The sequence below is a fragment of the Podarcis muralis genome, chromosome 1 (assembly GCF_964188315.1).
Source record: "Podarcis muralis chromosome 1, rPodMur119.hap1.1, whole genome shotgun sequence".
In the NCBI taxonomy this organism is placed as follows: domain Eukaryota; kingdom Metazoa; phylum Chordata; class Lepidosauria; order Squamata; family Lacertidae; genus Podarcis; species Podarcis muralis.
The window spans coordinates 59,467,731-59,488,090 of NC_135655.1; the positions used below are offsets into that span (position 1 = coordinate 59,467,731).

The window sequence follows — 20,360 nt, forward strand, 5'->3', positions numbered from 1 at the left end:
AGCACAATGCCTTGAATTTTAATGTTGCTAACTTTGTTTCAATCAGCTCAGGGAAAAAGAAGAGAAACGTTATAGTCCAGGGATTGCAAACCTTGGTGGTTGGCTTTAGCTAGTTTGCTTGATAAAATTATGGTTTAAAAAGCCAATTAGACACTGTGATTAATACGTATCTTTTAATCCCCTCTCTGCTTTTTACAGATTTATACAGACTGGGCCAATCACTATCTAGCAAAATCTGGTCATAAACGTTTGATAAAAGATCTGCAACAAGATGTGACTGACGGAGTTTTACTGGCTGAAATCATCCAGGTAGTAGGTAAGTAAATTTGCCTTTTGTTATATCACAGCCACAATCGTCTCATCAGGAGCATTTTTTCTGTGAAAAAGCAAGTATGTTTAATGAAATATTTTTCTGCTGCTTTGCAGGGCCAAAACAGCCCTTTAAAGGCAGTGCACACATATATTCAAGGCACAATAGCTTAGAAAGTCAGATATAATGTTCATAATAATAATTATCTGGGGGGAAATCTTTCTAAAATCATATAGATAGTGCTATGGGCATGCATGCTGTAATTATTAGTTGGATTTTTAAAAAAATCATGGGAATGGTTTGTGGTAATTATTTGTTGCTGAAAAGATCTGTCAAAGCAGTATATCATGCACACAACTAAAGCCAAAAAGAAGCTGATGACACACTTTATAATAGTCACATTGGATTTTTAAATAACTGCTACTGAGCATTCCATTTTTTATTATTTCCTCTTTTCTTTTTGATTAATATTGAAATAATTGATGAGTTAGCTAGCTGTCTGCTATAGTTTTGGCTTCAGAAGTGGGTATTAGATGGTAGTGTTTATGCACAGAGTTCTTAACATTTCTATTCTGGATTGTGAAATTGCTTTGAGATGCTTCATAAGAAGCAATTCATAAATTAAATTATTATTATTATATTATTATTATTATTTCAGTTTTTCAAAAAATAAACTTAAATCTGAGAGGTTATATGAATCAAAGCAGAGCTCTAACTGCAAGAACTAGCAGATCCTTGAAAATACTGTAAGTTTCTAATGTTACAATCCTATACAGTTGCCTGGGGATGTCCCATTGAATTCAGTGGCACAACTGAGCAGACATGCATAGGATTGCACTCTTAAGTTCTGGTTCACAAATTCAAGTTCATCACTTGGTAATTACACCTTCAATCACAGAATCAATATAAGATAGAAATTTCATATCACTTCAAATACAAAGTTTTTTCCTCATAGAGTCAGGGCCAAAGTAGCTGTTATACTTGATGCTATGTTTCTTCTTTTTCTTAAATTAATTGCAGCAGTGGTGATTGATTGTTTGTTTGGTTTTGAGATTGCAGCATGCTGTGAGTGGAAGTTTATCCTTTGTCTCCCTTGCTGTCTCCCCCAAAAAGAAATCCCCCCTGTCCAGCTATGAGTTTTAGTAAAAGATGAAGAAGTAGTTCTTATTAACAGTGATGGGAACTAATGGATCACCACAGTGCTCTCTATGTTGGGCTTCCCTTGCATTTGATCCAAAAACTGGTGTTAGTGCAGAATGCTGCAGCACAGCTGTTGACAGGAGTGAGACCTTGTCAGCATATAATTCCTGCACTCAGAAATCTGCACTGTTTGCTGATTGGTCACTAGGTCAAGTTCAAGGTGCTATTGCTAGTATTTCAACTCCTTAACAGTTTGGGACTAGTTTACCTGCAAGATATTTTCAGATTCAACCACTCTGATCTGCAGATCTGGAGTGTTACAGGTACCACATAATACTCATTCTGTATTTGTAAGAAATCAGCCTTTTAGCATGGCAGCACCAAAACTATGGAACTCTCTGCCTGTTGACGCCAGGAAGACACACCAGCTCTTTTCAGTGCCTGCCAACAACATTTTTATTTATGCAAGTCTATGCAGACTTGGGACATGGGTGGCGCTGTGGTGTAAATCACTGAGCCTTGGGCTTGCCGATCAGAAGGTCGGCGGTTTGAATCCCCATGACGGGGTGAGCTCCTGTTGTTCATTCCCAGCTCCTGCCAACCCATCAGTTTGAAAGCACGTCAAAGTGCAAGTAGATAAATAGGTACTGCTCTGGTGGGAAGGTAAACGGTGTTTCCATGCGCTGCTCTGGTTTCGCCAGTAAAGCGAGATGAGCGCTGCAACCCCAGAGTCGTTCACCTTAACTGTCAGGGGTCTGTACCTTTACCTTTTTTATGCAGACATTCAGAATGTTGACATGTTTTAATCAGTTTTTTTGGCTCAATATTGATTGTCAATATTTTTGAAGGTTTAAAATTGTTACTTTTAACAGTTTTTATTGATAATTTCGTTGTTTTATTCTTTCTGCAAACCACTTTGAGGTGTTTTTTTTAAACAATCAAGTGGTATATAATTTTAATGAAATAAATAAAACTTCTTTTTACTATAACCCATAGCTGTCCAGAGTAGATTTTCTTGGGGAACTGGGGGGAGATAAACCTCCTCTCTGTGGATGCTGTGCTCTTGATAAAAAATCAGGGATTCTCTACAGCTGCAATTAATTTAAGAAAAGCAAGACACATACCGGTAACTGTTTGCTATGCACTCAGCATACTGTGTTGTTTTTGAGCCTCAGTTCTTACATGCAGCTTCCAGTCTGCCTATATGAGGAGCACAGTGAGCAACTCTAGAGAAATCAAATGATGTACTTGGTTGCATAAACCAGCCCTCACTTGTTTGTTAAATAGCATGGGCCTCATTAACCTTGAAGATTATTGCAACTGAATAAGCTGGGTATATTTATTTTCTCAGTACTGTAGTGATAAAAGCTCCATATGTTGCTGGCATCATCAGCTCAGGTTGCGATCTGCAGAAACTAGGGATGTACTGCAGCTCACAGGACTGGAGCGTTTCCTGCTCTTCTTCCACTTTTGCCAGTTTGTCAAGTTAATTATTTCCTTTAGTGATCCATCCATATGGTCTTGTCGCCCACATGGATGAAATAGCAGTGAGCTGAACACTCAAGAAGTCCATTAGCACAAATTAGAATGAACAAGAGAAGAACTTTGACATTTGACATTTTCTGCCAAAAGCACTAAAAGAGACATAGTGGGTCTTCACTAGCGAGAGGCTTCAGGGGTGGTCCATCTTTGACCTTATTCACTTCTTTTCTCTCACATTGCCTGGACATGGGTGACATATATGCAATTTCATCAACATCCATTGTGCTTTAGCTAGTCTGTTCCTTTCGCCAACAACTTTTTAATATATTAATATCTGATTAATTTACACATTCCTAAACCAATTTTAAAAGTTAACCCCAAAATTTAAGCACACACAAAAATACAGATACACATTGTCAAAAGAAGACTTTAAAATGAGAATCTCAGCAGCATTTTCTCAGCAGCATTTCAAAAATGGGGTTCTGAGGAACACCAAATGCTCTTGTCATACTAAATGAATGAGCATTAAAATGGCAGCTGTAATTCAATGCAGGCAAGAGTAAAGTGATGCATATTGGAGGGGGGGGGGAATCCTAACTTCACAAATAGGTTATTGGAGTCTAAACTGATGGTGACTGACCAAGAATGAGACATTGGGCTCATAGTGCATAGCTTGATGAAGATGACAACCCAGCTGTGGCAGCTGTGAAAAAGGTGAATCCCAGGTTAGTGATAATTAGGAAAGGAACTGAAAATAAAACTGCTAAGGTCAGCAGTTCGAATCTGTGCAGCAGGGTAAGCTCCCGCCAACCTAGCAGTTTGAAGGCATACCAGCACAGTAGATAAATACAGACTGCTGCGGTGGGAACGTAAATGACATTTCTGTGCACTCTGGCACTCTTCACACTGTTCCGTGCACTGGCCACATGACCCAGAAAAGCTGTCTGCTCCCTCAGCCTGAAAGTGAACCTAATAATCGAATTTGACTGGACTTAACCGTCCAGGGGTCCTTTACCTTTACCTGCTGTTATACAAATCTATGGTGTGACTAAACATTGAACACGGTGTACAATTCTTGTTCCTAACTTCAACAGGAATATTGCACTGCCTGCAGAGGACTCTGTTTCAGCTAATGCATCAGTTCCCGAACTCAACTAGCAGGGCCTACCAGGAGCTGCCCAGGGTCCTGATTTGCTTTGCCTTCCACCAAACCGGACCTGGAATGGAAGGGGCTCTGGTATTCATTACCATGTATCCCCAAGGGCCCTAGTCCCAGCAGAACAGGATAGAATGTAGAAGGAATTTACTACTTACTGTTAAATGAACATAAAGCAAAAGCACAGCCTCACATGGGTTTTCATTCATCATAATTCCATAACCCCTGCACCTATCTTTCTGAAATTTTGGAAGTTACTAACATAGGGTTACATGTGCTATATATGCCATTTTCATAAAAGTGCCCCCAGAATCACATATGGGTTAGGTATGAAAATCCACTTCCCCAAGACTTTTGCATAAAAACCCTTTTGCCTGAAATTTAGCAAGCTTCATCCCTTCAGAAGGGGTTGCTATGTCTGCAAATTCCATCCAATTCTTCCTATAACTTTTCTGTTATAAGTTTCACTTTAAAAACAAAACCTCAAACAGTAAATTTCGACACCAAAAAACCTCCTATACATATTTATATGCAATTTGGCAGCCTCATTAACTCAGAAACTGTTCCTGTTCCTGAAAAGTTCACCTAATTCTGAAAAGAAAGTAAAAAGGTTTCCCCTTGTGCATTTCTTCATGTTAGTCAATGCATATACATCTGAAACCTTTGATTTTCTAAAGCAAGGCTTCAGACCCAAGGCAAAGCAAGTGGTACTCAAAGCTGTCTGAGGTGTTTGTGAACTGACCCATTTTCCAAAACAGAATGCAAACCAAATCTTGCCTTCCGTGCAGACCAATAGTTTTTACCCATGAAAAATATAACAAAGACAGGAAATAAAGTTGTATATTTTCAAGAGTAGGAACACTTGACTTGATTCTTTTTTTCCATTTCTTCTTCTCATTGCTTTAATATGTTTGGGTTCAGTTGTTTAAGAACGCTGAATTGTTAATACGTAAGATTCCACCACCACCCATTTCCATTAAAAAGAAAATTCATCTTTAAGCACACCTGCTCCTATTTTAATCTCTCAATTTGACACTAAAAAATTGTAGTCATTTGTATCCCATATACTAGCTGTAGGCAAAGTGAATATCATTGTCACATCTGAGGTGATGATATGCACCTATAGTGATTGTGATCACAGTTTCAGTATAGCTAATGAAATGGAAGCTACAACATCACAACTCATCCAGAAAGATAACCCCAGAGCTCTAGATATTTTGGTCTGGATTGGAGAGATAGCAGGAGAGAGAGAGCTGGAGAGCAGGGTGAAATAGGCATTTAGAGGCTGCTCCCCTCTTTATGCAATTTCACTTATGCACGTCGGGGCCCAGAACATAACCCCCACCTGTATATATGAACATGACCTAAAATACCATGGGTTACTTGGTGGTGGTGGTGTGTGTGTTTGTGTGTGTTGCCTTTTTTCTTGCTACAAACGTGGTTTGTCTGGAGTTTTCTTGCTACAGACAGACATGGTTTGTCTGGAATTTGTTCAGGAGTCCTGGCGAAGGTACTTCGCAATACTTAATCCATTGTTTTAAGGCAATCTGAAGAGGGAAAATATACTTGTTTGCTGCCAGTTTTGTGATGAATGGAAAGAAGAGTGAACAGCTTACTTCTTGTTCAAGTTTCTTGGGGAGGAGGGGGTGTTATCCTGTCTCTAGTATTGTTATTCTTTTAAAAAAGACAAACAGAACTGTTTTGTTTTTCTTGGACAATTCTACGATGACTAGAGATGTCCAAGGATTAAACTGGCAGGGGCAGCACGAACATAAACTTTCAGTATGTCTTCATATTTTCCAAGATTTTGAGAAGACTGCTATTGACTCACTACTGTATGCTCCATGTTCACCAACATCTTTAGTACTGTTGCACTTCATACCAGTCAAAATCACCACTTAGAACTTTTCCACACATGACCCTAAAGTCATATTTTAGCTCTTCTGTAAATGAATGTTGTTAATAGGCAATGGAAAGACTCAGTCCACAATAAAACCTGGATTGGAACATCTCTAGATTCTGATGTACTAGAGCTTGTGGAAAACTTGAAGTGGATTTTTAATCAGTACAGAAAAGATCCACTTTCATACAGACTGCATATTGGGGGGGAAATAAGAAAAAAACTATAAAGCAAATTTACTTGTAATGTGAATGGAACCTATAATGCAGCTCTTTATGAATGAGGGCACTTTATAAAGAAGCAAAATGACCTCCAGAAGAATATAAGAACTGTGTAGATGGATCAGAACAGCATGACAAATCTCTTGCTCAAGTTATATCTCCCAAGTCAACAGGCAGTTTATACGCGCGCGCACACACACACACACACACACTTCCAGGACTTGCCAGAGTCATAATAATTTTGGAAGAAATTCACTGGAATGAGCATTTTTTAAAAAGACCCTAACACACCCTATTAGTGTGATTATTATTTTGAATTGTGAACACCCAAAAGACAGCTTTCAGCTGCTACCACATCTCAAAGCCATCAGCATGCGTTATCATCAAGCTTTGCTGAGACCAGCAGGGGAGCATTAATCATGGCTCATATGCAGCAGTACCTCTTGTGTGAGTTTCCAGGTCCTACACTGCACAGCTCATGTCCCCCCCCCCCTTTCTTTTTGTGAGAGGAGAGCCATGGTTTTGACTGGCTGGTCTTAGTGCTTTCACTACTCGTACTCCATCCTCTCACTCCTTTGGATTCCACCCCCGACTCCTACATGGGAAAGGAACAGATTGAACACGACATTAGTGTTTGAAAGCCCCTCCTTTCATGGCATATGGATGTATTTTATGATTGAAGGGAAGTGGAGAGCATGGTAGTCTGATAAAACTTTCTGCTAACTATGGATAGACACCCTCCTACATGTACTTATCTAGTTGTGAATATGGTATGATCCATGCAAAAGCAGGACCAAGCAAAGTTCATCCTACCTACAGACAGCCTGCAAAATGCTGCTGGCAGATGTAAGGGATTTTGTTTGCTGGTGACTTTTCATTTCTATATATAAGTTTGGAGAAACCAGCAGCTGCCCAGCAAAGCTATTTCAGGAATACTTCGCTGTCGCTTATAGCATAGAGGAGATGTTGCCATATACATTTAATACTCTGCGTCTCCATGTAGAAGCTAGTAGTCTTGGAATGTGCCTGTCACCAAAGAGTTGAAGAAAAGCACTCTTTTAGGCTGCCTTCCAGTTTTTGATCCGCTCAGTGTATGAGAAGCAAAAGTTAGGCCAATCCACAGTCTGCTTTAATGTGGAGTTAAGCCATTTAATTTGCTCTTTTGACATGAAGAAGAAAGAAGCCATAATTCATCTTCTGAGAATGTATGGAATGAGTACTTAAAAAGACCATTATTTTTGTTAAGGCATGTTTTCACCCAGTTGCCATATTTATGTATGTGTAGCATGTAGTATAGTGGGAGAAAACAGAAATATTGTTTGCGAATGTAGATATTTCTGCCATGCAATTATTTTGTTCTTGTTATGCTAGAGAGCTGATGCACAGAGATCTGTTTAATATCTGTATACTATGCTGCTTAAACTGATAGTTTTTTGCCCTAAAAGTAGGGACTAGTGTGTTCTACTGGATGATATGCTGTACTTGTGTCTGAAAGACTGCAGTTAAAATCCAAACCTATACCTATAGTGTAAATCACTGGTCTTCAACTGGTGGATCATGTACCCTGATGCAAGGTGGGTCACAGAAGGCTACCACAATACAGCTATATGGTAAAAGATTGAGAAATGGGTCCCAAATGCATGTTTGGGTTAAATGTGGGTCCTGGGTCTGAAAAGGTTGAAGATACATGGTTTAGATGAAGTTGTTTGAGCAAGATATATCTCTCGAGCCATCTGGAATATTAAAATAATTGTCTACCACTCTTACTATTTCTTTCTCTGCTTTCTCTCCCACTTTGAAGCCATTGGCTAACCTACTGCCCTCTTTCCTTGTAACAGTAAGCCATGGCTAGAAATAACCTGTGGCTTACCACGAATGAGTGGAGTGCTGGTGCATGGTGCCGAATCATGCTTGCTTTGGTCTACCCTGAACAGAGCCAGAAAACAAATAATACAGTGGTACCTCGGGTTAAGTACTTAATTCGTTCCGGAGGTCCGTACTTAACCTGAAACTGTTCTTAACCTGAAGCACCACTTTAGCTAATGGGGCTTCCTGCTGCTGCCGTGCTGTCGGAGCCCGATTTCTGTTCTCATCCTGAAGCAAAGTTCTTAACCTGAAGCACTATTTCTGGGTTAGCGGAGTCTGTAACCTGAAGCGTATGTAACCTGAAGCGTATGTAACCCGAGGTACCACTGTACAGTGTTTGGCTTACCACTACGTGTGAACCCACACAACACGAAGCCAAGAACAAACTTTGACTTCAAGAGAAACAAGCCTCAAGTGCTGGTTCACACAGAACAGTAAGCCAGCCACTCCACAGTTTGTTTTTGAGCTGTCTCCAGAGAGGAGCAAAGTGGCCACGATTGACCAGCGTGCACATCACACTGTGGTAAACCATAGTTTTTCTTAGACTGCGGCTTACTATGATGTGTGAATGAAGCCAATGTTTTGTCACTAATGGCCTGTGTGAAACTTGTGAGTTGAGTCACTGGATGTCCATGTGAGCGGGAGTGTGCCCACTGGCCACCCCTCCTGATGCCAGCGTGTTCTCTGGGCTCTCAGTGGCTGCACATCTGGCAGTAATGGAAGAGGGCCCTTCTGCATGTACAACGTACTAGGGGTTACAACTTTCTGGTAAACTAGAATGGCTGCACAGGCCAGAGTTATGGAGGAGCCATATGCCACACATATGCAAGGCCACTTTCTCACTAAAATCAGATATGTAGCCACCTGGAGGCATGTTCAGGCATGTTCAGGCATGTTCAGGCATGTTCATCAGCATCTGGGGTGTAGCCAGTGGGAGCATTCCTGATTTATCTTAATATGTTAACTTAACACCCCTTCAGTTACCAGCCCAGAGCCTTTCAATTCCTTATGACAATTCATAGGATCAACTGGGTAGGCCTCAGAGTCTTGGCCTCCCAACTGCCTTTAATTCATATGCTGCCACTGTCCCAACAACTATGATGGCACAAAATACTTTGAAAGAATTGGGAAAGAAAGATGATTGAGTCAAGGAATTGTGGAATCCTGTGAATCAGAATATTGAGTATCATCAACACCTCTGGACTAAATTGCACAGTAGCGGAATATATTTGCACCATGTGCATTTATACTTTGTAGGTTCAGGTTAGTTGCTAGATCTTGGAAATGTGTCATCAACAACAGACTTCACCCACTGCTTGTAAAGTAAATGAGAATTTTTAAAAAATGTAATTTATTTACATCTGACTTGTACATCTGCATGGCTTATTAAGCAAACCAGCCATGCACTCATGCATAAAGAGTGATGTGGCTTCCAGATTTGAAACAATTGGTCTGGCAAAGATTACCCATCACTTTAAGAATTGCTGTCAGCCCAGTTGTCTCTTTTTGAAATGGTGGTGACCTTCTCCAGCTGTCTCTAGAGGAATGGCTCAGAAGAAGAATTTCACCGGATGGCTCTGGGTGTTTCACACATTTGTTTTGATTGGGCAACCATAGCTCTAGGCTGTTTGATTTAGTTGCAACAAGTGCTCTGAGAATAACTGCACCAGGTGTCTTTACAATAGGTTTTGTTTTGAAATAATTCTGTCTGTTCATTTTTAGCAAATGAGAAAATCGAAGACATCAATGGCTGTCCAAAGAATAGATCTCAAATGGTAAGTGAAAAATTAAATGTGTTTTGTCTTCACTGTGTTTTCCTCTAGGCATACTTAAGAGGAAGTGAGTTTCTTTGAGCTCAGTGGGACTTACTTCTGAAGAAACCTGTTTGGGTTTAGCTGCAGACATGATGGCATATTTAACATTTAATCAATCAACCAATATTGCTTTATTGCACAGCCATACAATATATCAAATCAGATCACATGGAAATCATTAAAGTAATTACAATAATTGCATCTTCTGTTTATTAACTTGTTATTCACACATTGTGATTGAATCTTAGCTGCAACCCCTACTGTATAGGCTTGTTTAGCAGCACAGTTTAGAATATTAATGCAAGTGTATTGGACGTAGAGTTTTTAATTCATTTTATAGAATATTTAAAAATGGTATGGGGAAAGTATGCAAACATTTAATATACATCAATGTAATGCATTTATTACATTGATATTTGTTATGTGAACCGTTCGCTTAAAAGTTATACATTTTTCCTATGCTATATGCTTGCACAATGGAGCTTTCCCCCCTCTCCTTCCCCTGTGTGCACCCCCTATTCCCTCTGAAGTGGACTCGGGGGGGGGGGGGAATAACTCAAAAAAACAGCACATGACGGGAGGGAAAGGGGAATCATTCTGTCTGGCAAGCTTATATCCTTATGCAAATGGAATGCTTGTAATACTGTGATGTTGAATTCCATCCAGGGCTGGGAAGTTTTCATTGATGAACTAAAGTCACATTACTATATGACATGGTACAGCTGGCTGAGCCATCAAAAGCATAACATTAATAACCTCCTTTATATTAAAGGCTGATTCAAAAAGTGCTTTATCCCATCCCTTGTATGTTCAATGAAGGCCCTGTCTTTAGTTAATGGCATTAAAGTTAAGTTGTTCTGCACCCAAAGGACATCTGTTATGTGGCAACCAGAGACTAGGATTACTCTGCAATGGCACCCTGATTATGGAATGCCGCCCCCCAGGTATATGACTGGTGCCAATCCTGAGTAGTTTCCGGTGCCATCTCTTGAGTAGTTTCAGGTGACGGTTGAACAGCAACTTATTCCAGTGGGCTTTTATGGTGATAAAATAAATTGACCAGTTTTGTTGTTGTTTGTTAACTTTTCTGCTACTGCCAATCTGGTTATGATTTTGTCTGGTCCCTTTATCTTGGTGCATGCTGATTGTATGTTTGATTTTTAAGTGATTGCACCCCATCCTATTATCATGTATTGATAAAGGCTGGATTAAAACTATTTCAAATAAATGAACTATGTGTTCAATATATGGAGCTAGGACTTTGGGGTTCATGGTTTTTATTATGGTTTTTAAGTTCTGCTAATAAAATGAAAGTGTTTTTTTTTAAATAAAAATAATAATGATTAAGTTTTGAAAAAGATGCAGGTACCATTTCTAAAAGGCTAACACAGCCAGAAAGCATTGGGTGTTATTCTTAACCCTAGGAAAGTGAAGCTGGTTGAGGTGGTCTCAGGCATGATGCTGAAGAACTTCAGGACCATTGTCTTGGGGAACTTCAACATTCACACTGAGACTGCCGTTAATGATCCAGCTCAAGATTTCATGGCCTTCATGACAACCATGGGACTTTGTTGCCTGCCCTTAGTCTTTGAATCATCTGATATGAATGTGATGGTGTGGAGATAGGAGGAGGTGAGATAATCCCATTGTCATAGTCAGACAATTTCCTGGTCAACAATGGCAGTTCCTCCACTAAGTTGTGGCTCCATTAAGATGGTCCACCTCTGGAGACATATGAAATCTGTTGGATTCCTAAATACCCTAGGAATTTCTTTGACAGGAATGGCATTTAAGTGGTAAATAAGTGAATAAATAATCTATTGAGGTTCTAATGTCACCTTGGAATGGTGAAATGTGATAGGCCATTGACACAATTGTTCCCCAGTGCCCCTTCTTGTGCTTAGGACCTGTGCTACTCCTTAGTACTCTGAGGAGTTACAGGTGATAAAACAGGCCGAATGATACCTAGAGTGAAAATGATGTAAAACTTGCTTTTAAAGGTGACAGAACGTTCATTAGAGCACATAGTTTAACACTACAGTACTTCTGTATCAGGCCAGCATGAAGGATGGAGAAAGCAGAACAATTGAACCAAAAGATAGGAAAGAGAGATGTAGCCAGAGGAAAGTGAAAGAAGCTGTGGAACATGCAGCCTTGACAAAGAAACCACAAATTTATCTTATAATAAGAACAGGAAATAACTGTGGTGACTGTGTGGTGCTTGTGGTAAAGTGGTGAATCTAAAGTGTGCAGAGCTGAGCCTAGATGTTCATAGAGAGAGTGGGTGCCTTTGGCTTCTCTGTGGCTGTACATTCTCACCCATCTTTGTTTCATTTAATCTCAATTTGGGATTACTGAAATATCACACCCTAAAGACTTCAAGAGGCAGTTTGAATGAATGTAGCCAGCTGTACTAACTATTACAATGAAACCCTCCCAGGAGAATTTTAAGATTGAGAATAAAATTCATCTTCCTAACACCAAAGGTTTAGTTGGCCTTGAAAACTGTTACAGGGGAATCACAGAGGGGGCAACAAAAAGTTCAAAAGCATTAGAGACATTTTTTTTGCCCCGCAAATTCCAGACAGGAATGTATTTAGAAGCATTAGCAATAGTATAGCTGTAGTAACCAACCGCCCCCTGCCCAGAAAAAAACCATCCTCAGTTAAACTTTCTCATTTACTTCATATATATTTGCAAATGTATATTTATTTATTAATATAAATATTTATATGCTGCCTTTCACCCCAGCATGTCCTCTCAAAGCAGTTTGTAAATATAAGAAAACAATAACAGTAACCTCAGTTTTTAAAATGAGCAACACTGCAGCATCATAAATAAAACTCTGGTTCTCAAACAGCACAAAAAAGTATGACTGAACAAGACTGCTTTGCCAATCTTCTTTACGGCTGGGAGGGGAAGTGCTAAATGAGCCTTCTGAGGAGCGAGATCTAGAGTCTAGGCACCACCACTGAGAAGACCCTGTCCCAATGAATGCACTAAACATATCTCAGATAGGAGAAAGATGAGAGCATAGTCTCCACAGGTGGGAGAGTAATGTGGGAGAAGGTAGTCTTTCAAATATTCCAGACTGAAACTATATAGAATATTAAAAGTAACAGCCATCACTTTGAATTGAGCATACCAAAAGCCAACACAGATTAAATAGCAGTGGAGTCACATACTCCAAATGACTAGCCCCTGCCAAGAGACTGGCAGTAGTATTCTGAACCAAGCAGCTGTTGTAAAATTGCAACCTATGCAAACTTAATTGGAAATAAGCCATATTTAACTCAATGGGACTTACTTTAGGGGCTCTAAGTTTTTAGTATGGTCATAGCATCTTTAGCTACAGTAGGGACGTTAAAATACTCTTCGAAGTACATCTATATACTCTTTGAAAGGAGAAGGGGCATTCTGAATATTACAAGAATATAAGCCACCTGCATTACACCTAGACCTGCTTCAAACACAATTCAGATGACACATTTGCTGCTAAGTGCCTGAAGTCACATTTACATCATATTTTAAAGCACCCTTACACCACTTTCACCTCATGGAGAGTCCAAGAACTGTAGCTTGTTGAGGGTGCTGGGAACCGTAGGTCTGTGATTTAATCCCTGTTTTAAAAGTCTCCATCTGACCTATACATTTAATGCAATATCATACCACTTTAAACTATCATGGTTTAACTACCAAAGAACGCTGGGAAGTGTAGTTTGTTAAGGGTACTGTTCCCCTCACAGAGTTACAATATTCAGCACCAATCCCTCTACCCAGGATCTTGGGAATTGTAGCTCTGCGAGAGAAACAGGGGTCTCCTAGCAACTCCTACAGCCTTAGAGGTGGGATTCCACTAAATTGTGGCATTCATGGAATGCGGTCCACTCACAGAATGAGACCTTCCTCCTCCTGTTCTCTCTGCACCTCTTAAATCTGCTCTGGAGATTTGTGGAACAGCTACAAGGGCATTGGGGAGGGCAGTGAGGGAAGTCCCATTGTGCGAGCAGACCTTGTTCCCCATAGGTATTCCCTGTGGGAATTTGATTCTAGTTCCCATTTACAGAGCTATGCAAAAGGAAGAGACCGGGTAGTTTCACCCTTTAATTAGTTCCCTTTTCCCTCCCTAAAAAATACACAGAAAACTCTCTTTTAAAGTTCAAATAACAAATAACTTTTCCTCAGTGTACTTGCACTTGTCGGTTTAAAGATACAAGACAGGCAGGTGTTACTTATGTTACTAATACATATTACATAGAGTGGTATCTAAGACAAAAACTGTTGCAGACTAACTCTGAAGCAGACAGCAGCACAACAGAACAGACCTACTTCTCAGCTGCTCAAAAAGACCGTTAATAACTGCCATAACTGTACCAACTGCCATAACTGTCTCTGGCAGAAGCTGTATGACATCAGAGTACTCTATTGGAATGCTATAACCCTTCACTTAGCATTTGGGATGCTTTCATCCCACATACCCCACTTAGTGCTATGTTGAATTCCATCCATTGTTTGTGTGGAAAGGAAAGTGTTATCCCTGTACACAGCATTTCCTGAGTAAAAATGTGGAGGCTAGAGCGCTTTGTAATTTAGACGGATCCACAATGCTTATGCTTGCATAGTCCAAAATGCCTTTTTCTAATTCCAAATGTGTGCTCTGGTTTCTGGATTATATTAATAGAACCCTATTATTTCTATAGTCTGTTAAACAATATACAGCGAGGCAGCCTGCAATTCTTTGTGCCACATCAGAATGTAAGGGGGGAACCTTGACAGGGATTTAATTTTATGGCAGAACTCTTTATACAACTGCTTCCACCTAGGCTGCTCTGACTATTTAAATATGCCTCTATTTATAGAGTACCTACTACTGAGGTTTTCACACCTGAAATTGGCATTCTATTGAAGGCAGAAGTAATATCCTTTCTCTATATTTCCAAACTCCTAAAGCCTCTGAATGGAAGGAGTCTTCTTATTCTACTACTACTTTGCAATTTACTTTTAACACTTTTGGCCACAATTTAGTAGCATTGTCCTGTTCTGTTGCTGTGCTGAGAAATAGAGATCTCCTCAACTTTGCAGTAAGGGTCTTCCTGCATTGTTTACTTTACATATTTTTCTAGAATGTTTTGTAAAAAATTTAGAATGGTTCAGAATTTTACATATATCCAAGGCTGCCATCCTATGCAAACTAATGCTCCTTAGAAGACCAGTAATGTACACAAGTGTAGGATTCCTCTGCATGTCACAAACTTTCTGAGCTACATTCTAAATTTGAAATGCTTCACACTTTATTTGGTATTCAAGCTACATCAAGCATTTGGACAAGTCTATCTTAGCTTGCAAAACCAAGATATGCCTAAGCAGTTTCCCGGCCCTTGTGACCCCCTTCACATGAGCTGCAGTAAAACCAGGAAGCTTCTAAATAACCATAGTTCCTCCTTTCATTCAAAACAGGAAACGATGGTTACCAGCTTCAGAACAAACCAGGATATTAAACCACAGTTTGAAGGCCTGTGTTGATATGAACTATGATAGTCTAAACTGGCTCCAAGTGTTACACTAGTGTGTGTTGCAGAAAACACCTGTGATCTGGGAGGGAAATGTGTTTGCAACCCCTTGGGAGGCGTGTGGCTCTCTTGCATGGTTGCACAAATGACAACTCAGTGGCAGGGCACAAGCTTTGTGTGCTCTGTGTCCTGGGCTCAAACCGTTGAAAGGACCAGGCAGTGGGTGATGGGAAAAGACCTGTGCTGAGATCTTGAAGAGCTTCTTCAACTCAGAGTACACAATTATGGACTTGAGGGTCCATGGTCTAACACAGCATAAGGCAGTTTATAGGTTCCTGTCTGTTTTAGCTTCAGACTTTGCTTTCACCTTTCAACCCCATAATTCTATGTGCTATAGCTTGTGAAGGGCTAAAGCAGGGGTCAGCAAACTTTTTCAGCAGGGGGGCCATCCACTGTCCCTCAGACCTTGTGGAAAGCCAGACTATATTTTGAAGGGGGGAAATGAATTCCTATGCCCCACAAAAAACCCAGAGATGCATTTTAAATAAAAGGGCACATTCTACTCATGTAAAAACATGCTGATTCCTGGACTGTCCGTGGGCTGGATTTAGAAGGTGATTGGGCCAGATCCGGCCCCCAGGCCTTAGTTTGCCTACCCATGGGCTAAAGAGTCAAATTTTCCTACTTTCTTGTATAAGCCTGAGTGTGTTTCCATTGTCTTTCTAACACAGCAGGTTTGTCAGTTGTGTGGCCAACAAAATCCTGTGGGGCTGTTTTAGTACAAAATCTTAGAAATGCATAGCAGGGAGTATAAAAATCAAAACCGAGACAGAGACTTCTTCCAAGTTGTAGTGGAATGGACACAGATGGGAATTGGAAGAAAAGCATACATGGGATGCATGTATCCAGCTGAAAGATCTGAGCCCAGTGATTTCAGCACATTCAGCCAGACTTTTCCATTTCCTGTTTGGTATTTTTCATATTCATTTCTAGTGATGATTCTGGTATTGCATATAAATCCAGCTCACATTTTTAAAATGTAAGATGCTGACATTCTCATTTTAAATATACTTTTAAATTGTTTCTCTACCTTTTTAAAGGATACTTTTTATTAAATATTTTCCTCATTTACAAAAGCACACGCACTGTCTCTATTTTCAGGTTATGTTTTCTACAGATCAGATATATTTGTTGTGAGACAATAGTTTCTCTACTTTAAACAGATATGGGAAATGGATCCTGGCAGAGAGCAAAAGGGTGGCCACAAAAGGGAGTGAAGAAATATTGCTTCTTCTCCCCAGGGTGGAGTGTATAAACACAAAATGAACTGGAATAAATCTGGCTGGGATGGATCTCAGTAACTGGTCCACCTTTCTGAGCTTTCTTATTCTTTACTGGTTAGTAAAGAAAACATTTTATAAAGAGGGTAAGGACCTGTGCACAAACCCACTGGAACATGTAAGAGTATAAGATGAGCCTGTTGGATCAGGCCAATGGCCCACCACTTAGTCCAGCATCCAGTTCTCACAGTGGCCAACCAGATGTCTGTGAGAAGCCTGCAAGCTAGACATGGGCACAATAGCATATCTGGGGATAGCCATTCATATGCTGGGAGAAGAAGGCATGATTGTATGCCTACTCTGGCGTGCACAGAGATAGAATTTTAGCTTTGTGTTGTAAGCTAGTCAGAATGCAGGTGCTAAGTTCAACCTGCATATATCAGGTTCCTTCACTGTATAGACCAGAAGCCTCACTGTATGGACTAACAGCAACATGTAAAGGAAAAGGTAAAGGTACCCCTGACCGTTAGGTCTAGTCGTGGACGACTCCGGGGTTGCGGTGCTCATCTATAGGCCGAGGGAGCCGGCGTTTGTCCGCAGACAGCTTCTGGGTCCCACACAGCAACATGTAGGTTAGGGCAATTCTGCTGGCTCACCGAGACTACACCAGGTCTGGGGAACCTGTGGTCTTCCAGATGCTGCTGGCCTTCAACTCGCCTCAGCTGCAGCCACCTGGCCAATTTTCAGAAATAATGGGACTCAGAGGATGAAATTCAATGTTGCACTATGTTGAGCATTCCATCAGCGCAAGCTTTTCAGCTTGTCAGTTGGAAGGATTTCAATAATAATAATAATAATAATAATAATAATAATAATAATAATAATAATAATAATAATATATTATTTATACCCCACCCATCTGGCTGGGTTCCCCATGCATGCTGTTTTGGGGTTTCCTGACCCCCAACTATGCACCTGCATGGGGAGAAGACAAGGGGGAATGTTCAAGTGGAAGACCTTGCACAACAGGATTCATTAGGTGAATCCCTCCCATAGTCTAACAATATCTGGAGTGCTACAGGTTCACCATCTCAGTTCTTACCACATACCAGATTTGCCAGGAAGTATTTCATTTTTGCTATTACAGCCATTATGCTTCTCTAGACAGACATGATGGGTAGAAGGAAAACTGTGGACATTATTCAGCGTCAGCATCATTTATATGCCACCCATCTGACTGGAAACCACCAGGTGCTGTGCAGAAATACCTGCAAAGATTATTCCACATTACAATATGAATGTTAAAGATCATAAGAACTTTCTTTTTTGGCTGGCATTTGGTGTTAGGAGTGATGTAGAGTAGAGCTCAGAGTAGACCAAGTGAAGTCAATGGACAAGCCTCCAGGTCAAATCAGGATATGAGTTCATGCAAATAAATAGCAAAGCTCTTCAAACAATGTTGCAGAGTCTTAAGAAGAAATATAATAGCACCCAGACACCATGTTCTTGCGCGTTATCTTGAGGTATTTTGAACTGTTTACAGATGTTCATCTTCAAAGCAACATGGTTCTGGATGTGCCATTTTTCAATCTGCCCCCCTCCAATTCTCTGGTGCTGATTCTGTCCATGTGTTTAGAAAGGGAGCGTTCCAGTGCTCATCTTTACCTCTTTTTCTTTGCTGTACTATAAAGTGGCCCTCAAAATGAGGAGGAGGTGCAGGACTGTTGAAAATCAGAACTGGCTGCCAGATTTGTTCAAAGAGTAAAAGAAAACACAGAATCTCATTTTGGCAAATCAACAGACTTTGTTGTGTTTGTTTTGGATAGTGTGCAGCCTTGGCCCAGGGCAGAAAACTTAAGAAATGAAAGGTTTAAGTATAGGCCAGGGGTAGGAAACCTAAGGCCAATCGCCTTCTCAATCCGGCCTGCGGACAGTCCGGGAATCAGTAGAATGTGTGCTTTTATTTAAAATGCATCTCTGGGTTATTTGTGGGGCATAGGAATTCATACATTCCCCCCCCCCCCCCCGAAAAAAATATAGTCCGGCCCCCACATGTTCTGAGGGGCGGTAGAGCGGCCCACGGCTGAAAAAGGTTGCTGACCCCTGGTATAGGCCTTCCCAACTGGGAGCTGATTCACACATCACTCCCCACACCCCTGCCCATAGCTGTGTAACTATAGGATTGCTTTCCACATTTGCATTTCTCCAAAAACATACAACACACGAAAATGCACTCCTTTACCATGAAGTTACAAACTGCTGCAATGACATGGCTAAGAGGGTGAGCAAAGAAGCCACTGCTTGAAACTTGCTTGAGCCAGCCAGGAGGTCACTAAGGAGACTCAGAAAACCCTCCATCACATAAGCACTGCCTACACATATAGTGGTACCTCGGGTTAAGTACTTAATTCGTTCCGGAGGTCTGTTCTTAACCTGAAACTGTTCTTAACCTGAAGCACCACTTTAGCTAATGGGGCCTCCTGCTGCCGCCACACCTCCGGGGCACAATTTCTGTTATTATCCTGAAGCAAAGTTCTTAACCTGAAGCACTATTTCTGGGTTAGTGGAGTGTGTAACTTGAAGCGTATGTAACCCGAGGTACCACTGTACAATAAAGCATTTGATGCAGGAGTGACTAGTCCTCTGTTTGGAGGCCTGATTCAACCCCACTAAGCATCCCCCCCCCCCCCGCAGCCACCCCTCCCCTGCCACTGTTTGACAGTGGGAGGAAAATATGTGTTGTTGTTGTTTTACAAAGACATAGTGCTGGGGTGTTGGATTTATTATTTTATTATTATTATTTTTAATTAAATTTATATAGCACCCTTCATCAAAAGATCTCAGGGCAGTTCACAGAATAAAATACAAGATAAAACACAAGTAAATAATTAAAGTCAACAAAACAAGAACACCTCCCCTTCCCACAGATACATTTAAAAGGCTGTGGGTTAAAAGGCCTGGTTGAAGAGGAGTGTTTTCGCCTGGCGCTTAAATATATATATAAAATGATGGCATCAGGCAAACTTCCCTGGGGAGAGCATTCCACAAATGGGGAGCCACTGCAGAAAAAGCCCGTTCTTGTGTTGCCATCCCCCAGACTTCACATGGAGGAGGTACGTGAAGGATGATGAATGCAGAGTCTGGGGCAGTTTATATGGGGAGGGGCGGTCCTTGAGGTATAGCTGTATTGAGTTGTTAAAGGCTTTATAGGTCAAAACCAGCACTTTGATCTAAACTCTCTGCCCAGTTCAGTACCCTGATAGTGATACAAGACCCCTGTCACAGTTTTATCAGACCAATAATTTGATGAGCAGGGAGGGGCAGTAATCCTCCCCACTCTGGTGATCTGCTTACCTATGTGTGTGTGTTGTGTGTGTGTGCATGCGCGAGTACGAGGTGGCCACACCTGCAACTGGCATGCAGCCTGTGGAGTGTTGTAGCAGGGTAAATAATGCAAACCCTTGGTCCAAAAAGTTCATGAATGGTTCCCACACCTGTGCAAGCTGCATCCCTGCAGAGACTTTCTTGCACAGCCAAGCAACTCTTTAAGGCTGCCTAGATGTACATACAATCTTGCATGAGTACAGTTTGGAGAACTGGGCCAAAGCTATCAAAATGAATTTTGATAGGAACAAATGTAAAATTCTACATTTAGGCAGGAATAACCAGCTGCACAAACAG

At 40.8% G+C, this 20,360-nt stretch overlaps 1 protein-coding gene across 8 annotated transcripts in view; it reads left to right on the top strand.

The window, feature by feature from the left end:
- NAV2 (neuron navigator 2) overlaps positions 1 to 20,360 on the top strand; it is a 525,889-nt gene that overhangs the window by 340,537 nt on the left and 164,992 nt on the right. For all 8 annotated transcript variants that reach the window (XM_077929540.1, XM_077929535.1, XM_077929536.1 and 5 more), the window contains 2 exons: positions 199 to 316; positions 9,798 to 9,850. In XM_077929540.1, the coding sequence (XP_077785666.1) occupies positions 199 to 316; positions 9,798 to 9,850 (171 nt within the window). The remainder of the gene's footprint in view (positions 1 to 198; positions 317 to 9,797; positions 9,851 to 20,360) is intronic.